We start from the raw sequence: 26,820 nt of genomic DNA on the forward strand, positions 1-26,820 counted from the left end.
GAGTTGCAGCTTTGTTCTTGGCATTTGAGGACGTCTATCCTCTCTTGTAACATTCTAGACGTCATTCCCTTGGGGTTTGGCCTTTGGAATTCTTTGTTATTAGCTTCATTATCAGGCAGTTTAGTTGCATTTCCGGCTACAGGTAGATTTGATATTTTGCTCATATCTTCTTCACTACTTGTCTGACGCTTATGCCGCTTGGAGGGAATGATATTATGAAGGTAGTGGACTGATTGGAGGACAAAGTATTGTAGCAGCAAGTTCGTAAACATGGGCTGGAGTATTATGACAATATTGTTAAAGTAATTAGTGAGTTGATAAATCTGTTATGTATTTGATTTTATGAATTCTGAAAATAACATTTTATTAGCAGCAGTTCATTTCCACTTTGCATATCATTGTAGTTGCTGTCTTGTTTATGTTGTATGATACCAATTCCATGCACGAAACACAACAAACAATAAACGTTTGATTTCCGGAATTATAAGGGGTTTAAAACAGTAAATGGAGAAATAAGAAGTTGAATGCAAACTGTTTGACATAATTCCTTTCAGCAATTTGGTTTAGTTTTTTGGGACATCCAGGGGTGCCCATTACAGTGGTATCAGAGCTTCCTTGCAAAGTCTTTCGTAAAGTTATAACCGGTGGGTGCCCATTACAGTGGTATCAGAGCTATAAGTCCTGCCATCCTGTGGAGGTCTTATAGGGAATTTGGAACAGTCGGATAGAGGGAAAAAGTAAGTAAAAAACACAGGCTAAGCATTTATGTTTGAGCATGCGACAGGGGTCTTATAATTTTCGCGATACCAGAGCAAGACAAAATAGGATTTCAGACTTGCAAAGCAAACAGTCTAGTACATCCGTGCAGGGGGACATTGAATTCAACCATACAGACACAGAGGAGATATTCTGTGATCAGGACAATAATATGGGTGATCGAGATGACAGGAATACAGGATTAGGCGGAGGCAGAAATGCTGGTCCAGATCAGGAGGAGGTACTGTTCCGACAGTTATTGGATACATTAGAGCAGGGGCAGCGTATGCAGCAGGAGCAGAATAGGCGAATGGACATGATGTTGCAGCTCATGGCTAGACAGATGGGTGTCAATATTAATCCAGCTGATGCCAACAACAGAAACAATAACAACGAGGGAAACAATAACAACGGGGGAAACAATAACCATGAAGGCCAAGGCAACAACAATGGTCCTGAGAATAACATTAATGGTAATAATGGACACGGCAACAATGGGAATGAGGCTGATAACTTTAGACACGTTGCACGCCCAGCACGGACTGCGAGCTCGAGACCTCTTCTACCCACTTTTCCACCCAGAGATCCGGTTCATCCAGTAAATGAACCGCAGATTACCGAGTTACAGGATCAGTTCAGGAGGGACTGGGAGGCTAGTGGACCAGAGTTTCAGGCGGATATTTCTCTTAGAGATTATATGGACTTGAGGATGAGACACATGCCTAAAGCAGAAGGGAGGAATCAAAACTTTGAGCTGAGGAAGAAAGTTGGAAAACTTTCTTTACCTTATTATGATGCTTCAGGGAAGATGACTGCACGAGCTTGGGTGCAGAAGGTAGATACATACTTGCAGCTAAATCCTATGCTTGAGGAGGAGGCTATCAAGTATGCGGCTATGCACTTGGATGGCATTGCACATGAATGGTGGCATCATGGCATGGTGACTTTGGGGCATAATCAGATTACATCCTATGAGGAATTCACTGAAACATTGATTGGGAGATTTGACACGAAGGATCTCGAGTTACATTTCAAGGAGCTAGCACAGTTAAAACAGTCAGGTTCTGTGGATGCTTACATTGCCGAGTTTCAGCGCTTGTCTGTACTTGTTACTGATATCTCTCCTAGGAGATTGGTGGTGTTATTTTGTGATGGTCTTGCTGATCCATTACGAGGTTGGGTGAAGGGACATGATCCACTCACGTTAGCTGAAGCAACTAAAAAGGCACGAGATTTAGCCCCTTCGGTATACAAAGGAAAAAACCATTCAACAGATTCTTCCTACCGCAAGGACAAAGACAAAAAATCATTTCAGAAAGAGTATAGCAAACCCAAAGAAGAATCAAAAGGACTAGACAATGAAACCTTGAATGAACTTCGAAAGAAGAAGCCGTGCTTCCATTGTAGAGAGCCTTGGGACTTATCTCATAAATGTTCTCTCAAGGCTAAGGCAAATCAAATGGAGTATTTTTCAGCAGAAGAGTCAGAGTCAGAAGGGGAGGATCAGCACTCTGATTCAGATGAGGGTAACACTATAGAGGAGAGCAACATTCCTAAGGATGATAGATCGTTGGCACCCTTGACAGGGGCCCAAAAGGCAATCACATTTAAGGTCAGGGGTACTATCCAGGGGCAGAAAGTGATATCTCTTATTGACACTGGGGCTACACATAACTTCATAGATGCACAGTTGGTAGCCAGGAGAGGGTTACAGACAGAGGAGCATGATGGGTTTAGAGTCATGGTGGCTAACGGTGATAAGTTGTTATGCACTCGAAAGATATCTAATCTTCGCATCAGGTTTGGAGATGGCTACAAGTTGGAGGATGAGTTCTATGTTGTGGACATGGGAGATTATGATGTCATCCTCGGCATGACATGGATGGCTTCACTAGTTGAGTTCACACTCAATCTAGCGAAATTGGAGATGAGATTCCAGCATGAGGGGAGAACTGTGGTACTTAGAGGGCTTTCAGATGGAGGTTGCAGAATAGTGTCCTTGAGGAGAATGCAGAGACTTTTTCGTCATGATGACATAGAGTGGGCGGCAGAGTGCCACATTATGCCAACTTCACCAGAGCCACAAGAAAAGAGTCATCCACTAGATGTCCAGAAGATACTTGATAGACACGCTAAAGTATTTAGCGATATTCCTCATGGGGTTCCTCCTGACAGAGGGATGGAACATGTTATTGAGCTTGAGGAGGGAGCCAAACCAGTTATGATTACTCCCTATCGTCATCCTAAGAAACACAAGGATGAGATAGAGAAGGCGATTAAGGATTTGTTGGAGATGGGGCATATCAGGCCCAGTAAGAGCCCTTTTGCTTCAGCAGTAGTATTGGTAAAGAAGAAGGATGGGACGATGCGTATGTGCATCGATTGCAGGGCACTGAATAAGAAAACAATTAAAAACAGGTATCCCATTCCTAGGATTGATGAGCTGATTGATGAGTTGCATGGGGCATGCTTCTTCACCAAAATTGATTTGCGATCCGGATACCATCAGATCAGGATGAGAGCAAAGGACATTGAGAAAACAGCCTTCCGATGTCACTATGGCCACTTTGAGTTCATGGTTATGCCATTTGGTCTAACCAATGCACCTGCTACATTTCAAAGTTGTATGAACCAGGTATTCAGGAAGCAGCTGAGGAGATTTGTCTTGATCTTCTTTGATGACATCTTGGTCTTCAGTAAGACCTGGGAGGAGCACTTACATCATCTAGAGGAGGTGTTATCTATTCTGGAGAGAGAGTCATTGTATGCCAAGGAATCTAAATGTGAGTTTGGCATATGAGCTCCTTTACCTGGGGCATATCATTAGTGCAGATGGCGTTCGGGTTGATCCCGAAAAGATTAGAGCTATTGTAGAATGGCCTACTCCCACAAACCTTACACAGCTTAAGGGATTCTTTGGTTTATGTGGTTTTTATAGGAGGTTTGTTAAGGGATTCTCACAGATTGCTACACCCTTGACAGATCTTACCAGGAAAGGAGCCTTCGTGTGGACAGGGGTAGCACAGAGGTGTTTTGAGCATTTCAAGCAGGTAATGTCTTCATGTCTAGTTCTAGCTCTATCGGATTTCACGAAGCCTTTTGAGCTTCATTGTGATGCATCTGGTGATGGGATTGGAGCAGTATTGATGCAGGAGAAGCATCCCATTGCATTCGAGAGTAGGAAGCTCCGAGGAGTTGAGAAAAGTTATTCTGTCTATGACCGGGAGATGTTGGCCATAATGCATGCATTGGCCAAATTTCGATCATATTTGGTAGGTGGACGTTTTGTGATCAAGACTGATCACAACAGTATTAAATACTTCATGAGCCAGCGTGATCTTAATGACCGGCAACAAAAATGGGTGACTAAATTGCAGGCTTATGACTTTGACATAGAGTTTGTCAAAGGTAAGAAAAATGTGGTGGCTGATGCCTTATCTCGGAGACCTCACTTATGTGCTCTGGCAGAGATTTCAGGAGATTGGAGAGATCGGATTATAGCAGAGAATGTCGGAGATGCTTGGGCTTCTGGATTGATTTCAGGTACCATACAGGATGATCGCTATGAGGTGATAGATGGATTGATCAAAGTTCAGGACAGGGTTTATTTGATTCCGTCATCACATTTGAGAGAGGCGATACTGAAGGCATTTCATGATGCACCCACAGCTGGACATCCGGGGGTCTTTAAGACCTACAGGCAGATCCGAGAGCGGTTTTCATGGAAAGGGCTCAAGGATGATGTTCAGAGGTATGTCAGGGAGTGTGTGGTTTGTCAACAGAATAAGGGAGAACACACATTTCCTGCAGGTTTATTACAGCCCTTGCCCATTCCTGATAGGAAATGGGAAAGTATTTCGATGGACTTCATCACTGGTTTACCACGAGTACAGGGAAGGGATTGCATCTATGTGGTGGTGGACCGCTTGACGAAGTTTGCTCACTTCATTGCTATTCCATCCACTTACACAGCAGCACAGGTGGCAGAGCTTTTCTTTAAAGAGATATTCAGGTTACATGGGTTGCCCAGATTCATTGTCAGCGACCGAGATAGTAAGTTTATGAGTGTTTTTTGGCAAGAGTTGTTTAGGTTGTGTGGTACAGATCTTACACCTAGCACTTGTTATCATCCGCAAACAGATGGGCAAACAGAGATTGTGAATAAATGGGCGGAAGGATATTTGAGGAACTATGTAACTACACAACAAAAGGCTTGGATCAGATGGTTGCATATGGGAGAGTATTGTTATAACACCACTTATCATATGTCCATCAAGATGACTCCTTTCATGGCACTCTATGGTTATGAAGCACCTAGCTTCATGGATTTAGTTTTGGGGGACAGTAGAGTGCCCAAAGCCAAAAACTTATTGCAGGATAGTCAGGACATCCTGAAAGTGCTCAAAGAGAATATACAACAGGCCCAGAATCAACAGAAATTGTATGCTGATCAGCATCGAATAGAGCGCAGCTTCGAGGTAGAGGATATGGTTTACTTGAGGTTACAACCATATAGACAGTCATCGCTCAAGAAGAGCGGAGCTGAAAAGTTGAAACCTAGATTTTATGGTCCATACCGGGTGATTCGCAAAGTGGGCAAAGTCGCCTATGAGCTTGAGCTTCCAGAAGGCAATCGAGTGCACAATGTGTTTCATGTGTCTAGGCTTAAGAAAGCCATTGGTCAGAGTGTAGTGCCTTCTGCAGATTTACCCCCTTTGGATGAGGAGGGGAAGCTTGTGTTAGTACCTGAGGCTATTCTGGATACCAGAGAGAGGAAGCTTAGAAGCAGGATAGTGAAGGAGTATTTGGTCAGATGGAAAGACCTGCCGGAGGAAGATTCTACATGGGAGAGTGAGCAGGTTATTCAGCAGGCTGGACTGAGATTGTTTGAGGACAAGCAATTTCAAGGGGGGCGGATTGTAATGTCCCCATTTTAGCAGTTGACCAAGTGTGTGTGCGTTAGCCTTGTTCTACATGGTCCCGAGGGCTAACGAAGGGTTTAATGGGATCTTGGAGTGTTTTGGCCTAGTCATTTCCAGTTTGGGCCAAAACGAAGTTGATTTACTCAGTTTCAGGCATACTTACTATTTTTAGTAAGTCGGCAGGACACAGTACAGGTCAATTTTGGTGATTGGATTCGATACTCCTCGGTGAGAGCTTTCCGATGAGCTATCACTCGCATTATTCGGAGTTCGATTGCTAATACATTTTAATGCCTGAAGTTTTATTAAAGTAACGTCTAATTTAATTGTAAAATATTAAAGTGTTACTTTAATATTTATTTTATGGTGATGTGTACCCAAGGGAGACATAAGGGGTATTTTAATATATGTTTTATATTACACATCTTTTATCCCACATTGCCCATATGAGTTGAGCGGACCCGTGGGAATAGAATAAAAGGAAGCATCTGTGGCTTCATTAGGGAGGTTGAATATGAGAAGAAATTGGTGTGTGAGTTGCAGCTTTGTTCTTGGCATTTGAGGACGTCTATCCTCTCTTGTAACATTCTAGACGTCATTCCCTTGGGGTTTGGCCTTTGGAATTCTTTGTTATTAGCTTCATTATCAAGCAGTTTAGTTGCATTTCCGGCTACAGGCAGATTTGATATTTTGCTCATATCTTCTTCACTACTTGTCTGACGCTTATGCCGCTTGGAGGGAATGATATTATGAAGGTAGTGGACTGATTGGAGGACAAAGTATTGTAGCAGCAAGTTCGTAAACATGGGCTGGAGTATTATGACAATATTGTTGAAGTAATTAGTGAGTTGATAAATCTGTTATGTATTTGATTTTATGAATTCTGAAAATAACATTTTATTAGCAGCAGTTCATTTCCACTTTGCATATCATTGTAGTTGCTGTCTTGTTTATGTTGTATGATACCAATTCCATGCACGAAACACAACAAACAATAAACGTTTGATTTCCGGAATTATAAGGGGTTTAAAACGGTAAATGGAGAAATAAGAAGTTGAATGCAAACTGTTTGACATAATTCCTTTCAGCAATTTGGTTTAGTTTTTTGGGACATCCAGGGGTGCCCATTACAGTGGTATCAGAGCTTCCTTGCAAAGTCTTTCATAAAGTTATAACCGGTGGGTGCCCATTACACACCTCGTGGATTTTATAAGTCTAGTGGTTGTGTTGGGAATCGACGTGTTAATCTTTTGGTGCAACAACAACCCTAGCTTGTAACAATGGCATCATAGATGAGGAAGAAAGAAAAAACTCCAATGCAAGGGAAGGGAGGTACAAAGATACCATCCGAGAGTACCATAGTCAGCAACATACATAAATATTGGAATTTATTATGAGGAAATCATATTTCGAATGCAATTGATCTTATCAATCCTTATACTGGCAACATCACTGAGTATAAAACGACGACTCAGTTCTTAATGATATCAAGACATACACAGCAACAAAAGACCCAATCCTTAAGGTGGCTATAATGAGCTACAATATATGTTAACAGAATACAAATGGGAAAGGATGAAAATTTGATTAGGGGAGAAATGAAGGGATTAACAAAGAATGAATTTGCACAACTAAGTAGATGCAGTAATTTAATCAAGTAATATGATTCGATGAGAAACCCAGAAGATGATTTATAAACAAGACAATTCAGAATTAATAAACAGCGTTGAGATCAGTTAATATGAGATGCCAATAAGAACATACACTATATTTGATACTGACTATATCGAAGGGTGAAGCATAAGGATAGAATGTATATTTAGTGTATAAATGGGATCTCAAAGAGTATGAGACCATCAAAGGTATTATGAGGTTTTCTGATCAGAAGATTCAGGGAACTACAGAACTATAAACATAGGAAGAAGATGCAGGGAGTATAAATCTGAAGTATGTATTAGAATTATATATCTGAATGTTCTAACGTTTATATTGGTGTATATCACAGAACATCATTGCATTTTCCATTGCATACTCCATCTTATCTTTTCAACAAGAAGATCAAGAATGTTCATTTCAGCTCGTCCGCTCAGCTTGTAATATTGGATGACTGTATAATGACTAAATTTATTATGATACTAGTGTTGGAGTATATATTCTATAAGGATAACTGATGATAAAGTATAAGTTATCATCCCTATAATAAGCAACATCAACTATCAATATCAGCAATATAAGCTTGCAAGAATAATTGGGCTATAAGTAAAATCTTGATTAGAAAGAAGTTTTGAAATTAAACAAATCAGTTCCAAAGTCCCCAATAAGACTGCAAAGGGGTCATTACAATTTCAGAGCTTTTCTTTGCAGATTTTGAAGGCTTCTATACTAAGCGCAAGAGTTTGTTGTTTCAAAACAATGTTTTTTGGATCTTTTGATTTTTTACACAAAAAATCATGGGTGGAGGGTTTTCTGATTTTTGTTCTTGAGGTGGGGGGAGAGTTTTCACATTTTTCTTTCCAAAAAAAAAAACATGGAGAGCTTTGCGTGATTTGTCCTAAAAATTGTGGTCTTCTAGTTTCAGATTTTTTTATTTTTTATTTCCAAAAAAAATCAAGATGGGTTTTTTGTTTTTTGTTTGATTTTGTCATACAAAAATTGAGCTTTTTTTTCAGACTTTTGAGTTTGTGGGTTTTGCTTATTTTTCCCCCAAAATTGTTGTTTTCTGTTTTTTTTTTCTGACAATTTTTACAAAAATATAACATGGGTTTCTTTCCATTTTTCCCCAAATTGAAGATTTCTGACAATTTTTTAACAAAATTGTGGCATGTTTGACAAAATGTTTTGACAATTTTTTTAAAAAAAAAGTGGTTTCTTGCAAAGTGTTTTAGGTCGTACTTAGGGTTCCACGAGTGAACATTGTTCTTACAAATGTACTGGAGTATACTAGTGTTTGTGGGCGTGGCTGCATTTGATAATTTTTGGCAAATTTGTTGTTTTTCAGAGTTTTCCAGTTTTTTGAAGCTGATCTCAGTGTTCCTGGACAAAGGGGGTGCTAGCTTTGTTACGGGACACCATGTCAGAAGAAGTATGGCGAAGTTGGTCATATCCAAAAGTTTTGGAGCCTGGAGGCTCTCAGCAGCAAGCTCATGTCACAGAATGTTTTGAAGAGAAGGGAGCAATTTTCTATGCATTCATGGCCAAATGACTTGCAGATTTAGTCTTTTGTACTGTAGTTAGTTAATAAATTGATTATTAAGGGAGGGTATAAGAATAATGTATCTATTCAGATAGTTTAGTATATTTCTATATCAATTTTTAATTAACGATTTTTTCTTGTAGAAACATTGTCTTTCTATTTCTTTATTTAAGGATCCGTTGTCTCTTGTGTAATTACTTCATTTTCAATCAATCAATTATCATTTCAAAAACAGAGTATAAATATTGGAAAAAATCTTTTACAGCTCTACTTATAGTGTTTCTATAGGATTTCTTCCTATTTGATTGAGACCTATCGAGAAGGTCAATCATGCTTCTATAATAAAAATAAAAATAAAAATATTACAGATGTCAGAAATTTGTGCCAAATGTTTTCCTTTGCAGACAATTTACCTTTGAGGAAAGGTGCAGAAAAACTATAGGCCTTGTTTTCGTAACAAGAAAATATTCGAAACAACACAAATATACTAGTCAGGATGTTAGGCAGTATTCTGTTATCCATGTATTATACAGTTCAGAAGGTTATCAAAGCTTCAAACTGAAAAGCTAAAACTTAAAGATAATTAAGAAAGGGATGAGTGCTTAAATCAGCAACATAAGAACTTCAAAAAGGCCATTTGTGACATGCTGCTGAATTATAAATATACCAAATTACTGACAACCAGGGTTATATTGTAGAACCCAGAGATAAAGATAGTGTAGGCTTCCATGTTACCCTAACAATCATTTATCATCAGAATCACAATATAAAATGCATAAAATTGATTTTATAATGACACTTCTATTGCTGAAATGCTTGATAATTTCAGTGCAAGCTCTCAATATGCCTTATCACAGAAGATCCTCTGTTTACACAAGGAAAATACTCATGTACATTACCTGTGTTAACACTAGGGATGATCTAATTGGCAAGTCAACAAATCAACACTGCTTTAAGAGTTGTGCATCATGAAACATGGTGAAAACCCCATGTACGTTGTTGCTAATCCTGCATGCAACTTTTCTTATTTTGAGACCTTTGAAAGCTTAAAATTATCTTCAAAACTTTGAAGAGAAATCAGTAGGTTCTGAATGAACTTGATGTCAGTGTTAGTCCTTTAAGGGAATAAAACCAAAAAGATTAATTGTTTTAGCGTACCTTTTGTTTGTTTCTTAAATTTCAGAATTTTAGCTCATTATTTTACCCATTTTGCATATGCTTAGATGTAGCATATAATGACTTCGTTCTCAATATGCATGTGGCAGTTATCTGTTCCAGCATTCAGTGGCTTTTTTGGATTTCTTCATGAAGTTCCTGAAGGACATGTTGGTGTTTATTGGAGGGGTGGTGCTCTATCAAAAACAATTACAGACCCTGGTAGCATATGCAGAACTGTACATTTTAAGAATTTTCTAGTCATTTATTCTGGCCTTTTAAAGTTTTTCCAAGTTTCCATTTATATATTACCTTGATTTTTAAGGTTTTGGTTTTCTAGGGTTCCATTTGAAGATCCCTTTTTTGACTCGATATGAGCCAATTCAAGTTACGATCCAGACAGATGAGGTAACGTTTAAATTCTAATCTGCATGATTCAATCTGGTATGATGAAATTAAAGTCGCTGGTATCATATCTTTTAAGAACTTCCCATATCTCTTAAAAGCTTCTCAGAATCCATTGTGAATACAGAGTAGAACTAGAAACTGTAAAGAAACTCTGCTGAAGTGAACACTGAGCGTTTCAACCATAAGGGCATACAGCTTATAGAGCCCATGAGGTTCTCCATAATGCTGAGATGGAATTATGAATTTTATTGGCAGTCATCTGTTATGCATTTGTTTTGGATCTTGAATCCATGAAATTCTCTATGTGCTAATGGGTTCATGTATTCTAACTTATGTTCAAATTTTCAAATATACAAGTTCTCTCAAAGTTACTAATGATATTTGTTGTAGACGTGGTATGATTGATCACGGGCTGAAAATTTTGTTACCTTAGGTTCAATAGGTGGTTGCTGTGATCCGTATATGTTGTTAAGGGAAAGCACAATATTCATTATTATTTCTTTGAGAAATGATGGAATATTGAGATGGTAAAGATAGAATTTTAGGAAATATGTGGGTTTCCATTTACACCATCTTGTCTTCATTATTTTAACTCTTTTGGGTTTCTATTCACAATATATAGTCAAGTTCTGTATTTAATATCAACTTCAAGATAGAAAAGGGAAAACATATTCTGAAGCATTCCCGTTTCATTTGCATTACAAATAATTTTTGCCAAATACAAAAAATTAGACATAACAGCTTGGGGAAACAGACACAAGACAGCTGTTTGTGATATATAGATTCCAAACTACTTGCACTTGACTTGTGATGTTGGGAGAGAGTTTCTGCCAATTTTAACAAGTATATTCTATATCACTGCCGTGACCATCATGTTCTTGGTATAACATAATCTGCATTCCTTTTTCTCTTAAAAAAACTTCCTTCCAGGTTTCTCTCCTTAGGAGAGTAATTTTTTAGCCTTACCAATCGTCTTTACCTTGGTTCAAGGTTTTCTTTTATCCATTTCTACTCTTTGTTTTGTCAATTGAGTTAATTTTTGGCTTGAATGGTCCTGAGATCCTACACAGGCTTAAATACTGCCATCTCTGCTCTTTCCAAGGCTTCCATTGTCAATATTCCACTCTGTATTTAGTACATTTGAAGCATTATAATCCCTTTTTATGTTATATGAATAGCACTCTGCAGTCAGTGGCTTTAGAAATTCCACCTCTAGAGTGACAAAAAACTAAACTAAAATTATAGTGACATAGTAGAACAGAAAACAATATAATTTTAGTTTATAATTCTTGTTTCGATTTGATTTTGTTTTGTCATTTGGCATGGTCCTGAGGCCTCCATATGAGATTTTTTCGCTGATGTGTTAGGTGAACTTATTGTAGACACCATGAATTCGTCTATGCAATTAATTAAGTTCATGTCCCTAGTTGCTCTTCTGAGCCTAATGATTAATTAAATACCTTTTAATTAATAATTATTCCTTGTTGATCTAATTGATTTGAATAATTAGTTACGTTGCCCCTTATTCTTCAAAAGCTCATTTGATTTTATTTAACCTTTGGAGCAACAAAAAAACTAAAATAAAATTATAGTGACATACTAGAACAAAAAACAATATAATTTTAGTTTATAATTCTTGTTTTGATTTGATTTTGTTTTTTCATTTGGCGTGGTCCTGTGGCCTACATATATCAGATTTTTTCGCCGATGTGTCAGGTGAACTTATTGTAGACATCATCAATTTGACTATGCAATTTTATTAAGTTCATGTCCCTAATTGCTCTTCTGAGCCTAATGATTAATTAAATATCATTTGATTAATTATTATTCCTTGTTTATGTAATTGGTTTGAATAATTAGTTATATTGCCCTTTATTCTTCAAAAGCTCAATCGGTTTTAATTAATTGAACAATTTTGACTATATCTCATAAAGTTTAACTAATCTTAATTAATTAGGCTTAACCTTTAGACTAAATGCCATATTTCTTCGTAATCCTAATTTGTTAACTAATCTTTGATTAATTGACGCATTATGTTGATTCCTAACCCCATTAACATTTCCTCTGTCGTTGCTGCTCTATTCTCTGTGGAGTTTAATTGGTTTTGGAGATCAATGAACTTGGGTGCTCACTTCAACATGGTATCATAGTTTGGGTGATTCCAACATGGTATCGAAGTTTTGAATCTAGCAACCCTCTTCCTTTTTAGTGAGTTTCTATCACCAAGTATTGTTTTGAGTTTCTAATATGATCTTGGGAATTTTTGTATGCTCTTTTGTTGCATTTTAATACAATCTTGAGAATCATAAAGGGTTTATATAGATGGACTAATACTATATTGCATGTATTTCTTTGGGAAGATTTAGTGATTGGATCTCTATTGGCTAGTATTTTTGGTTATCTCAATGCTTACAAGAGGCTCATGAAAGCTAGATTTAGCTTTTGTTTGCCTCAATTTGCCCACCATTTGCAACATTGGCAAACAAGGGTTTGAAGCTCAAACAACTTTATTTGGGATCATTTTTGGCCCAACTAGACCCTTATATTGTGCTTAGAAGGTTGAACATATAAGTATTGACTATAAATGTCTTTGTTTGATGAAAGTCATTTGTGCAATATCTCCAATAGATATTTACCCGATTTCTTTCTCAAAATAATATTCAGAACATAAAATATGAAGATGTATTATAAATCAACAATATAAAACCGTAGATTCTCATAAAATCCCTTGAAATATGCTATTGCATTATACATCAGCAATACAATAACCAACATTCAAAATTTAATCTTAAAACACAACTTTACAGTCAAATTGGAATACTAAGAAAAGAACTTGTAAGCACATGCGAGACACCTTATATGACGTTTAAAATTGCGTTCATATACTTTATAAAGTTGTACGTTTCAACTTATAATATTGACTCTGATTGCCCATTTAATTAAACACTGCTCTTTTATTCTTGATTCATAATCCATATGCTGGCAACTGTTTCATTTCTTTCCATTGAGGAAATAATATATTCATTTGTTGCAATCATCTCTAATAATCACTTTTATTTAAAAAACTCTCATATATTCTTTTATTATTCTTAATTCGTAATTCACAAATTGAAGTTTTCTATATTTCTTGCCATTAGGAAAACTTTTATTGTATTTTTGTTTTAACTGATTTGCTTTAAGCATCTTGGATATAAGGTTGTTGTCTAGGATCAGGTACACTCGCCTTGGTTTTGCAGAGCCGGAATCGCAGGGGACTTGGATCGCATCGTTCAATTCTGTCAAGTTGGCCTTAACCGGTTGGATATCCTAGCATCGAGCGGGCAAGGCTCCTAGGATTCCAATCTGCGGTTTTGGGAACCAACACACTAATCATAAATATGGGTCAATAAGTTTGATCTAAATGCTATTTTGTGAATCTTGATAGAATGCGACATAATTCATCATTTATTGATGCATCATGAAAAACTCCACTTGATAATGGATGAGCCGAAGAGCTTTAGAATGAATGATTTGAAAACTAAGTTGTCGGTTTGAATTTTGGTAAAGGGTCAAAGTTTGGTACACAATATGGCAGTCTTTTTTCCTAGGCGATACTTGCATGCTTGAATCATCAATACTTCATAGGAGGCTACCTTATTTGTAAAATTTGCAGCAAGTGTTGTGCCTTATGAATGCTTTGTTTTGGAACTTCTTAGCTCATTCATTATTATGGCCCAATGCTTCAACTATGTGAGCATCACCAGGATTCAATTGAGTGCTAAGTAAATTGTTCACTCATGAGAGATGGGTTCTTGGTAATCACTGATCATAAATATGGGTCAATAAGTTTGATCTAATGCTATTTTGTGAATCTTGATAGAATGCGGCATAATTCATCATTTGTTGATGCAACATGAAAAACTCCACTTGATAATGGATGAGCCAAAAAGCTTTAGAATGAATGCTTTGAAAACTAAGTTGTCGGTTTGAATTTGGGTAAAGGTTCAAAGTTTGCTACACAATATGGTAGTCTTTTTTCTCGTATATTTATAAATATTAAAAATAAATGAAAATTGTAATACAACCTATTATAGTTTATATATACATATAGATATATTAAAATATATATAAACAATAATATTTGTATTTGCCAAAAACCAAATAGATATTTGCAGAAAAATGAAATACACTTAAAATTCACAATTTATTGATTTTTTCAAATGTCAATACAAAATATTGCAATCAATAATCTTCATATTACCCTTCATTCAGAGCATCGAATTCAACACATGGTTACTTCGAATCACAATCAGCTGTAGTGCCTCTCCTACCAATTGTAACATACCATTTTTCATATACTGGAAAAAGAGATTAAGTCTAGAGATAAACCTATCCATCATAATTGAATGACATAAGGCGGTTATATTCATTACTTCTTTTAGAAGAAAAACTAACAACTGATTTTAATGTACAAGAAATGTCAACAACAGTTAAGAACAATCCTTTTCCTAGTTACATGAAAAGAAACTAATATAACTTCTAGAACTATTTCTAACATGATCATTTCATACTATGATGATCATAACTAAATACACTTCAAGGAATAACATGAAAATAAGACGAGAAACATACACTAGTTCAAGAATTATACAAGTGTTGGTATATGATATTGTGTTGTGCAAACCTCGACATTTGGTGAAGAGGAGAAGCATTGGCATAGGGTCAACCTCCCAACCGTGGAACTTATCTCTGCACAATCTCTTATGAGAAAGGCCCTCCCTACCTCGGGTTTAGGTTTGGAGCACCACGGTCCTGCCATCCGAGCATCTTGATGTTAGAGTGTCAGCTAAGCAAAAGACAAGGCAGTGGATATCCTCCATCGACCTTCCCCTCTATCAGCTAACACCTAGACCTCTGGTGATCAAATGCGGCAAGCATGCCTCTACCTACCTTGGCCAAGGATTTAGATGGGCAATGTGTAAGCCCGATAACCCACTGATCGACTTGACAACCGAAATATTTATACAATTGGACAATCATGAGTTGACCTGACATATACAATTTTAAATCGTTTATTTGTTCCCATACTGACATTTAAAATTATTGTTGCAAAGGTACTTCTCCTCCTCACCCATTCGTACTTGACCTTTCCTAGTCTTGGGTGTATCCTGGGAGGTTTCAAAGAATACAACACATTTCATTATAGTAAAATAAAATTCTCTTCTCAAGTTTGGTTCTTATCTCCATGGTATGTAGACTATACCACTATATAATCTAGATCTCATAAGTAATATCAGGACAAGCTCCTTATGTTTATTTGTTGTTCATAGTACACATTTAGCTATGATTACTAAGCAAAAATAATAGAAGTGAAGAGTGATAGTTGATCGGGTCTGTACATTCTGTATTATATGAAAAGAATAAAAGAATACCTCCCATGCTCTCTAATTCATTATTCAAGGCCTTCGGATAATGCTAGTGTTTCTAATCTATGATTTGTGAATGCAAGACATCAGTAAGATCATTCATTTATAATGGCATGTTTGAAAGAAAAGGCTAAATGCATGTAAAAGTGAAACATGGCGGATTGTAGCATGACTTGAGAATTGATATTCACGTTGGTGATCGCAACACGTCACCAAGAGCTTCAGTCACAACTTGCTTTCTGAACTATGAGCAATCACTGATTATTTTGTAGTTCAAGATGTCGTGATGCAACAAAAATGGTGGTATATCAATGCTGCATATATTTCTCTGATCAGTTTTCAGAGTTCTTATGATTATGAAAAGAGATAGGTGCACAAAAGAGGAAGCACATCTTGGTAGCGGAATGCTCACATATAACATTGCTCCCTCCCTCCATTACAAGAAATGGAGTCGTGTAGCATGATCATCCATCGATAATTAGTAACTCCTCATAAATCTTCAAATGATTTTTTAAAAGAAGATTATAGCCGATAGAAAGGTGGCAATATCTCAACGTCATGGAACCAATGAAAGACATATAACTATAATTTCTCAAAGTTGATATATATATATATATATATATATATAAAATATAATTATATATTGGCATCATGTTATTTGATATCACCTATGGTTGTACATGCACCTATGCCTATGTGTATATAGATATGCGTGTGTAATTTAAAATCGTGTGGCTCTTTTGTTTTCTTTTCAATATATTATTTATACATACACATGTACGTATATATAGCCATACATGTAGGTGCAATTATAGGTGTTAAAATACCATGGTTTGAATATATAGATTCACATACTAACGACAACTGAATGCTACAACAAAATTAAAATAAGGTAACATCTCCCTTCCCAATAATTATTTAGATGTTTACTTGTTTTAAGAATTGACTGGGTAGCTCATGATTGTCCAAGGTACATTTTGTGTTGCCTAGTCGTTAAATCTTTCATCAAGGTGTTTAGAGCTCATACTTGATAATCTGTGGATGGACCTGTTTTTTTGTGTGCCTCATTCCTTAAATCCCTTTTAGCAATGCTTCCCCCCTTTATTTGCTCCTGCATCGAAAAGAATATTTCCACAATAATAACATATTCCTTTGTTTTAGATCAGGATAGCTAAAAACAACAATAACTCATGAGTGTCACAACAGCTAACCATCATTACCACTAACATTTATCTTAAAAGATAAGCTTTCTTTTTTAGTTAAAATAGCAACAAACAACTAACAAATTATTTTCACATGAATCAAATCAGTTAACTATAACTTCCATTTCACAAGATCATGACATTCAAGAGTTTTAACTAACCATTACAATGGCTATAATATTATTTTAAAAGATCAAGAGTTTGGGATGTAACACCAACCCTGTCATATGTAGAATTTGTTCCATCTAAAGAGATTATGGCAAGCTGTGCAACATAGGCTGTTAAGTTGGCATACTTAGGAGTTACACCCAATTCCTAAACCTCTTGTTGTTATCTTTTGTCCTATGTGACAAGAGCTGTGAGTTGGACTACGCATGGATGAAATCACTAGCATTTTTCGCAGAGAATTGGTTGAGTTCTGTTGAGTAGATTTTTTGTACTTTTAACACATTTTTTTCATGACTGCAGCCCTACAGGTATGAAGGCATGCATCGAGTCTCTGGGATGTGGCCCAGTTATGTACAAGGTGTACCAAGGCCTAGATTTGTTGGGGGCCAAGTAGGGTCTAGGTCTGGGTAGTTGGTAATGTACAAGCGCATAGACATGCATAACTAGTAATGCATATCAGGCCGTGCAAATGTCTATTGGGATTAATAAGTTGATGTGAAGAACTTGATACCCAAAATTGACAGATGGGTTCTTGAAGATGCTGGAATTTGCTAGCTGCAATATCAGAAATATCTGATGCATTTACCTAGATCATGGAAATCCAAATAATTGAATGCCACCACCAATGTGTAAGGGCACTAGAACTGAGCATTAAGCCATGTCAATTAATTGGCCGCAAAGGACTTCCTTTCCATGCGTTGAGCCACACAACTTAGCCTTATCGCTGGGAGAACCATTTTCATTTGGTTTTATAGGCGTACAGTCATACCAGCTTGTGATGTTACATTTGCCCTTGTGACAAGAGCCACCTAGAGAAATTAGATTTATAATTTTGTATGCACTGAATAGAATGCAATAGTTTTCTCTCATTGTTTAGCTTAAATGTAACAAAAATTCATCTGTTAACCATGATAAATGCAAGCAAAGAGAAGTTTACCATGATCATCAAGCATAAGCAAGTAGTTAAATAATAAGAAGTAAATGTGATTAATTCTAATAAACACAATGGCATTGGAAATTACCAATTTGTGAGGCATATAATTTCAAACCCAAGGAATGTGGTAAATGCCAACTGAAGACAACCAAGGAAGATGATTGCAGGTGATCTGTAGGCTTGATCACATAAAAAGTATGGATTTTGTTGATGCGAGTTTTGTGTCACTACATAACATATTAGTAATTGGATGCTTGATACAGAATATCAAATACACAATTCCTCTCTTGAAAAGTTATCTCTCATGGGACATGAGTATAACTCCAATGTTCCTTACACCGTTGGATACTCGCTCAGTTTTATCAATGTGATTTGCTGGTAATCACGTAGGCGGCCTTACGTTTTCTTGTTTGAGAAAAATTTGGATCTTGGTGAGAAAATGGAGATGGTGGTTCGGTGTGAATGCTAGATGATGTTGATGGCGCGATGATGGCAATGTAGGGTGAATGGCGATGGAAAGTGAGAATGCCGATGTTTTGGTTTACTTCTCTAACTAACCTCTTCTAAGCATGAAATTTGGCTACTCAACTACTCCTACTCCTAAGAATGGAAGGTTAGCAGATGGACGGGGATCGAATCTAATGAAGGCTAACCAGCGGCCCTACCTCCATAGATGCAACGCTTCAAAGGAAAGTAAACTAGATCACCACACAAAGCCTCCCAACCAGCCGCTAGGATGCTAGTGGCCTAGTGTTGACCCCTATCAAACATCTACCAAAGCTACCATGCAACTATCCATTTTATTTTACTCTTACTCTAACAACTTGAAATGAAATTGCTTCAACTTGAAAAGAAAATTTAACTATGTGGAAGTAGAAAACATGCAATAACACCCAATGTTCTTAGTCAACATGCAATGAAAAAGAGAGCACTTTGGTATTATTTTCGCAACAATTTCTCCAACCCCCCTCCTCTACAAATGAGAGCCAATGGCCTTATATAGAGGTCCAAAATACAATGGACGGTAGAGATCAAAACAAGATCGACGATCCAGATTGGATCCAAAAACCCTAATTAGGGTTGCCACCCCATCGGCCAATGAGAAGATGCCACCTCATCAATGGACCAATGAAAAAAGTACAAAAATGGCAACCAATGAGAAGGCACCAAAATGGTGGCCAATCAGAAACAAACACTTGTCCTATTCTAGAAGAAAGAGAAAGTTGCCACTTGGGCTTACATAAGATGATCTTCTAATATAATTCTTCCTTTTTCTTTTGTTCTTTTAGCTAAGGCAATGAACTTAGCTAGCCTTTCGTTAACTTCTTCCATAGGAGGACAAGGTGTGTGCTTCGCTCGGAGTTCTGCTGACTTTGCCACGCTGTTTGCTGCTTGTAGTATCCTTTCGTGATCCTTCTCATATTCCTTTGCAAACCCAATAAAAGCATTGAGTGAGGAAAGGGTGTTCAGATGTTTCCTTTTGACGGCAGCCTTTCCTAACTCATCCAATCTCGATCCAAATCCTGTCTCACTGACATCCTCCTCTCTAATACCCTCAAAATCAAGCGCCACCCCAACGTCGCTCATCATGGTCGAAATGGAAGTGTCGACGCTTGGGCCGTGTTGTGCAATCTCATCATGAATTTCTTCAAGTGTTCTAAATCTGGTAGTCAATGCGACATACCAAGATTCAACTATGCTCAATCCTCTCTCATCAACCAACCGGGCTCTTTCCAAATATGCCTCCGGTAGCCTAATGAACGCCTGCAGCCTAGGAATAATCAAATCCTTGATGGGAAGAAAATTCTTCCATTTCTCTTCAAATAATCTGAATTTGTTTCTAACAGTCACCAATGACTGGAATGTTGAGATGAAGGAGGGCAAGAAATTTCGCCCATCTTGGATTGTATCATAGATCCAACCCCTTACTTCATGTAACTGAGCTGATACCTCTTCTGAATTGCTCCCGCTGTCTTGAGGAAGGGCTGCCTGATGCAGCTGTTGGATTGGCTGGCAATCTCTCCAATATTTGTTTTCGGCCTCCAACTTTACTATCTTTTCGTTTGCCTTCCTCAATCTTTCTCTGATTGATGCTATGCCTTCTTGAACCTCCTCACATTCCATATCATTTGTATTTCTTCCCAAATTATGTTCTACTATTTCGTACTCCTGGGCTGCAATCTCATCCGCTGCCTTATTGACTGTTGGTATAGCAATCTGAACCCTTCGGTGACCATCACTGTCGCTTCTGATTACCCTTGCCACCGTATTTGCCATCTGTTTTTGGTTCTCGCTATCATCCTTTTCTATTAGTCCTTGTATATCATCAACTGCGTGAGCCATTACCACCTCGCCTCTCGGCATAAGCATTTGCCTTAACCATAGTGGTGCAGTGCATCTCCCCAAATCCGGATTCGGTTCGACCAACAAAGCATCACCAACGGCCTTAGACGCCTGACTTATCTCTTCAATATCAATCGGCCCATCTTCTTCTCTACTAGTTTCTGCCATATTTCCTTGCTGGTTCTCCGAGAGTGGGGAGTACTCCGTACTTTCACTGTAGCCACTTGATTCCGAATCAGAGCTCACCTCCACTGCGGCCCCTTTATCACTCGAATTGACCTCTTGGCTTCTAGCCTTAGTTATACTCTCCCTTGACGGCGCTGCCCGCTGTCTCTTGGCTGGAGGTTCTGAACGTTCTTGGCTTTTCTCTACCTCCAAAGCCCTCTTCTTGCTATTTCTAACTGTCTCCGATTGCCGGCCACCTCCTTCACCCTTCTGTCTGATTGATTCTACTAGACCTTCCTTCGGTTTCATCATCTCCTAAGTAAGGAGAACCTTTTGTCTTTGTAGCTTTCTCAACTTGGCATTATACCACAACTCGTTATGCCAATCTACTGTCCTTGTGACTGCCTCCAAGGAAGGATCCTGATGATCGTCCCAATCCACTGGATTCAACTCTGTTCCAACTACTGTCTCATAGTCTTCTCTCAACACACTACGATCATCCTCCAATTGATCGGGAATATCAAGGCCTCTCCATCTGATATCTCTCATCATGTTCACCGACAATCTCGAGAAAGCTAGCTTTCTCACGTGAAAATCATCCTTTGCATTGGCCCAAAAGTCCTCTATAGTGGGAACATGCTTAAATTCGCTTTCATGAGATGCCTTGATAAGACCAACAGGGTCGAATCCCTGCCTTGCTCTGTACCATCCTAGATGATACCACTCCAATTCCTTTTCCGCAGCCTCAAAGGCGGCCCGATTTGGGCAACTATCATTGCCAATTATAATTGAGAAGGAAACGCTTGTTTTCCCCTCATTCCTCATTACTCTATCATAGTGCTCAAGCTTCCTAGCCAATTCCATCAAAACTACCTTGTCGGGCGGGTATCTTGGAAGCCTCTTGGGACAAACTGTACTTCCTGCCACTCTAATGTATGTGAATTGCGGGAATTGGATGAACCAACTCCCAAACTTCTTAATCCTTGCTTCTGCTTCCGATGAAAGTCTCTTAGCAGGCGCCCCTTGTAATACCCTTACTGTCTTCATGGCGAATGCATCGCAAAACATCTTGTAATCCTTGTTATTGTGCAAATGAAGCTGTGGATAGCATTCATGCACCAAATATTGCCCCGGCCCATTACCAATCTCTCCTAAGGCCCTAAGTCTCGGACTCTCATACAATCTAGCAATTAAGTAAAACAGATAGGATCCCATGTAGAATTGCCTTTGGTTTTGAACTGTTCTAAGTTGCAACTCTAAATTTTCACTTATGATCCTAGCCCAATCAAATTTTCCTTTTCCCTTTTCAATTTCATCAATGAAGAAGTACATCCAGTTTTCGAATTGCATAGCTTGAGCTAGGCCCATGATCCGGCTGAGAAGAACAATGAGATCGCCATATTCCGGCTTGAAATCTGCCACTGTAAGCCTTGTTGATTTGTTAACTCCTTTCCTCCCTTCGTGTATCCAATTCCGCTTTAGATGTGAGAAGTAGGCCTCTTGGTTACCTTGAAATGATTTGGCCGCCTGATCCATCATTACAACTGTCATGCCCTTGCTCTGGGGAATATTAAATGTCTCTTCAATTGCTTGTTCGCCAATGTTGGCCAACACTCTCTTCCCTTCGCAAAAAATGATGGATTTACTATCTAGATCAAATCTGGATGCACACTCCATAATCAATTTCGGACAAGGCAAAGTAGGAGGAAAAGCTGCTGCATGTACAATTCCGCTCTTGTATATCCTCTTTGCCAAGGGGGATTGTCCTTCCTTTAGTCTGTCCCTCATCCGTATCATGTCCACTGTAGCGATATTAGTATCGGTTATTTTCTTCATTTTCGAGAAGAAGGAAGTTTTGGGCGTCATATCCTCTTTGTCTTTCTTAGCGTTTGCCCGCTTGGGATTCTTACTTGCACTATCATCCTCCATGCTCGTCGCCCTATTACGGGATGGTAGAGTGGTGGACCAAAAGGCAAGAAGAACCAAGTAGTGCAATTCTTAGAAAAGAGCGAAAGAATGGATGTCAGCTTAAGCACTCCTTGCAACTCTAGATGATGACTTTCACCTTAACTAATAATCTTACAGCAACTTTTCGGAACCCGGGATATGACATCAAAGAATTACAAATCCCTTTGCAAATTAGAAAACAAAGCCTCTAAGCTTATCCAACACTTGCCTTCTATGCAAAAATCAAACTTTCATATGTATCTCTTCTCCCAACAAAATTGCCCAAATCTGATATAAAAATTGCAGCCCCTCTAGAAAATCAGAATTTTGTCTTCCACAAATTTCGGCCCCCACAAAATTCGGCTCCCACAAAATTCGGCTAAGCATGAAAAAAAAAATCTGCCCTTCCACAAAATTCGCCCAAGCAAAGAAGGAGCAAAATCTGTAAAATCTGCCACCTAGGGCACAAATCGCAGCCCACAAAGTGGAGCAAAAATCTCCAAAAACGCAAAAAATCTGGCCCTTAGACAAATCGCCCAACAATGGCAATGGAGAAATTGCCCAAAAATCGCCAAAAAACTGCCTTCCACCAATTTCGCCCAAGTCTGGAAATCTGCCCTTGCTTCAAATTCGCCCAAGCATGAGGAGCAAATGAATTGATGAAAATGAAATGGGAGGGGACTCCCTTTATAGCAGCTTTCACCTTCCTCCCAGGCTGGCCGACTTGGTCTTATAGAGGAAAAAAAAAAAAAAAAAACCAAAATTAAAGCTAAGTTAGTGGCCCACTTTAAATACTTTGCCAAAATTTTAATTTTCTAAAATGAAAACTGCACTTTTAATTTACTAATTAACCATAAATTGCAAAACGAAATTGAATGGTGCCTTGGGGATGCTAAAAATTTCTATTTAATGATGGTTTGCTAATTAATACATCCTTGAAGTTGAATTTTGGCTAACCAAAAGCCATTTTTTAATATTAATTTACCAATTTCATTAAATACCAAAAGCTTTCAAGGCAAATTTAATCTATTAAAGCCAATTTTTGCAATTTTCCTCTAAATCGATTTTGCTAAATAATTAAAATTTTATGACAAAAAATAAAATTGCCTCTAGAGTAAAAATCGATTTTGCAATTTAACTTCATCTTACAAAATTAAATTCTATTTCACCAAAAAAATAAGATTTTCCAAGAACCTAAGTCTAACGAAAAATTTCCTTATTTGAAAATCATTCAAATTTACAATTAAATCCAAATTTTCAAAAGAAATCGTCCAAGTACAAAATTCACAATCTTATCCTGCCAAGTTGAAATCAATTTTGAACTTATTCGGCCTAAGGATAGAACTGATAGCTCTGGAAAATCAAGTTGAAACCGGGTGAAAAATACATCTAACCTTCTCCACTGGCCCTAAAGGCGATTAAAAAGGGGGTCCCCAAGATTTTGGGGCGATGTGTGAAAACCTCACAACAGATTTTTATATGCTGTAATTGATTAGAGACCTGTGAAGAATGAGAGAAAATAAAAAATAAGTATGCAGGCCAAACATCTGTGTGCTCTCCAATCACAACAGAATATCCAATCACAACATATTCTGTTTCTTATTTAGTCCCTTGGTATAGACTAATCAGGCTATTGAAATATTCTTGGCTGTATAAAAGGTTACTATCACCCTAAAAGTATTATCTATTTCCAGTCAGAAATCAATTCAGTTATAATTTTCATTTTATAGAGAATGCAGAATAAACCACATATTATAGCTCTCTATGGAAAAAATATACATTTCTTTGTATTGTTCTTATCTTGCTAATGCTCAGCGGGTTTGTTCCTAAGGGTGCATACTTGCTAATTTCTACATGGTAGAAAGTAATTAAGACTCACTTTCAAAGCATCTCAATCGAAAAAGTGTTTTCAAATGAAACCCTAATTTTGAAGAATCACATATATCTTGCATAAAATTTTATAATGATTTTTTAGAGCAATTGAGAATTTGCATAAGGGAGCTATATTTGACATTGTCACTCTATGATAAATATAATCAAGTGATTGTGGTCTTAGGGTTTAAAAACATTTGCTACTCAACTTGCACTTTCAGATTTTATCTTATTTGCTAAATTTTTGGAAATGTAAAGAAATTCAATTTCTATTTGTTCTTTGAGATTTTGGAATTGAGGCTGACCTCAATATGAAATTGTATAATCAAAGGCTGGTCAAAATTGAGTATTCATACTTCCATATGCTACCTACCCAATAATGATAAGATTGTTACAGATCTGAAGTCTAAAGATATAACATCTACAAGAAGAAACACATCTGGAAGAGGACAAACATCAAGGTCATGGTACTTCTTGACATGAGAGGAAGCAAGGTATGTCTCATTTTTTCAAGTGTGTTTATTGTGGAAGATTTGACCACAAGCACATAGATAGTCAATCTCAGTTTTAGGATCTCAAAAAACAGGTTTGGGAAATAAATGGTAAATAATTGTCTTTAGAGATACCCTCACATGCCCTGTTAAGTCCTAACAATATATGCGAACGTTGTATTCTTGGGAAAATCATTAGTGGGAGTTTTTGGAAAAACATATTATCACGTTTCAAGAGCTTCAAAGATTATTCATAGGCATTTTGGTCCGTATATAGGAGCCAAGAATCTCTCCTTAGGTGGGTCCAAATACTACATTACTATCAATGATGATTTTTCTTTCTAGTGTTGTATGGCTCTTTTGCATCAATTGTAAGTATTAAGCCTTCCTTAAGCTTAAGGAACTCAAAGGATGTATTGAGAACCAATTCAGATCGAGGGGCCAAGTATTTTAGCAAATAATGTCCACAATATCTACTAAATTCTTTCATCTTCAAGCAGCCATGCATTTCCTTTAACATGTCAGCAGATCTCTAAATCTTTGGTCATTGATTTGCAGTTATTGGGATCTACTTCAAGAGGGACAATCTACAACAGTCTCTATGTTCGAGCTCCCTTTTGGGGGGGTGGGGGGGAGGGGGTGGGTGAGTAATTTTGGAGTCTGTAAGCTTTTTTAATGACCTTAGAAGGAAAAGTTCCTTATTTAGGTCAGACTCTATTAGATATGTGCCAGATCAGCCTACTTTAAATATGCACACTGATGTGTACAACCTAAACCCCCATATTTGATTATCAATAATATCAAGTGATAGTAAGTGCTCTTTGTCACATTTTTTTTGTGTTGTTAAAGTTTTGTCTCCACCTTCCTAAGAGCAAATACCTCTAAAGTTGTACATGGTGTTCATTTTTTGTGGCATAGCATGCTTTGGTTACCTATTTGAGACTATAGTGTTTTTTGACAAGTTGATGTATCTTATGTTGTGATATTGCTATTAGGATTTCACTGTGTGATTTTGAGTCAAACTCATTGACCCATGTTTCATGAGTAGCGATTCAACATGAATTCATCTCTCATGAGAATAAATGGAACACTTAGCACTCATTGGATCTAGGTGATGCTCACAGGGGTGAAGCACTGAGACTTCTCGGGAGGTCACCCATCCCAGTACTATTTCGGCCTGAGCGCGCTTAACTACGGAGTTTCCTCCATGGTTAAACCTAAAGCTTGCAACCCCATTTGCAAAACCTTCAGCAAGTGTTGTGCCTTATGAACCCTTCATTAGAAAGCCCCTTAAGCTCATAAATTGATAAGTAGGAGATAATTTCCACAACAAGTCAAATTGTGATATTGCTATCAAGATTTAACTGTGTGATTTTGAGTCAAACTCATTGACTCATGTTTCATGAGTAGTGATTCAACATGAATCCATCTCTCATGAGAAGAAATGAACACTTAGCACTCATTGGATCTAGGTGATGCTCATAGGGGTGAAGCACCGGGACTTTCCGGGATGTCACCCATCCCAGTACTATTCCCGCCTAAGCGCGCTTAACTACAGAGTTTCCTCCACGGTTAAACCTAAAGCTTGCAATCCCATTTTCAAAACCTTCACCAAGTGTTGTGCCTTATGAAGCATTCATTAGAATGTCCCTTAAGCTCATGAATTGATAAGTAGGAGATAATTTCCACAGCAAGTCAAATTGTGATATTGCTATCAGGATTTAACTGCGTGATTTTCAGTCAAACTCATTGACCCACGCTTCATGAGTAGTGATCAACATGAATCCATCTCTCATGAGAATAAATGGAACACTTAGTGCTCATTGGATCTAGGTGATCTTTACCCTTTTCTTCAAATT

General features: G+C 37.7%; 1 protein-coding gene across 1 annotated transcript in view; it reads left to right on the plus strand.

Annotated features, from left to right (window-relative positions):
* Positions 1-26,820, plus strand: part of LOC149570519 (uncharacterized) — a 115,427-nt gene that overhangs the window by 51,160 nt on the left and 37,447 nt on the right. Inside the window, exons 2-3 of the mRNA XM_089823116.1 lie at positions 10,137-10,248; positions 10,367-10,434. Of these exons, the coding sequence (XP_089679242.1) occupies positions 10,137-10,248; positions 10,367-10,434 (180 nt within the window). The remainder of the gene's footprint in view (positions 1-10,136; positions 10,249-10,366; positions 10,435-26,820) is intronic.

The sequence above is a fragment of the Cupressus sempervirens genome, chromosome 3 (genome assembly GCF_028749045.1).
Source record: "Cupressus sempervirens isolate cs-2001-9-10 chromosome 3, ASM2874904v1, whole genome shotgun sequence".
Taxonomy (NCBI): domain Eukaryota; kingdom Viridiplantae; phylum Streptophyta; class Pinopsida; order Cupressales; family Cupressaceae; genus Cupressus; species Cupressus sempervirens.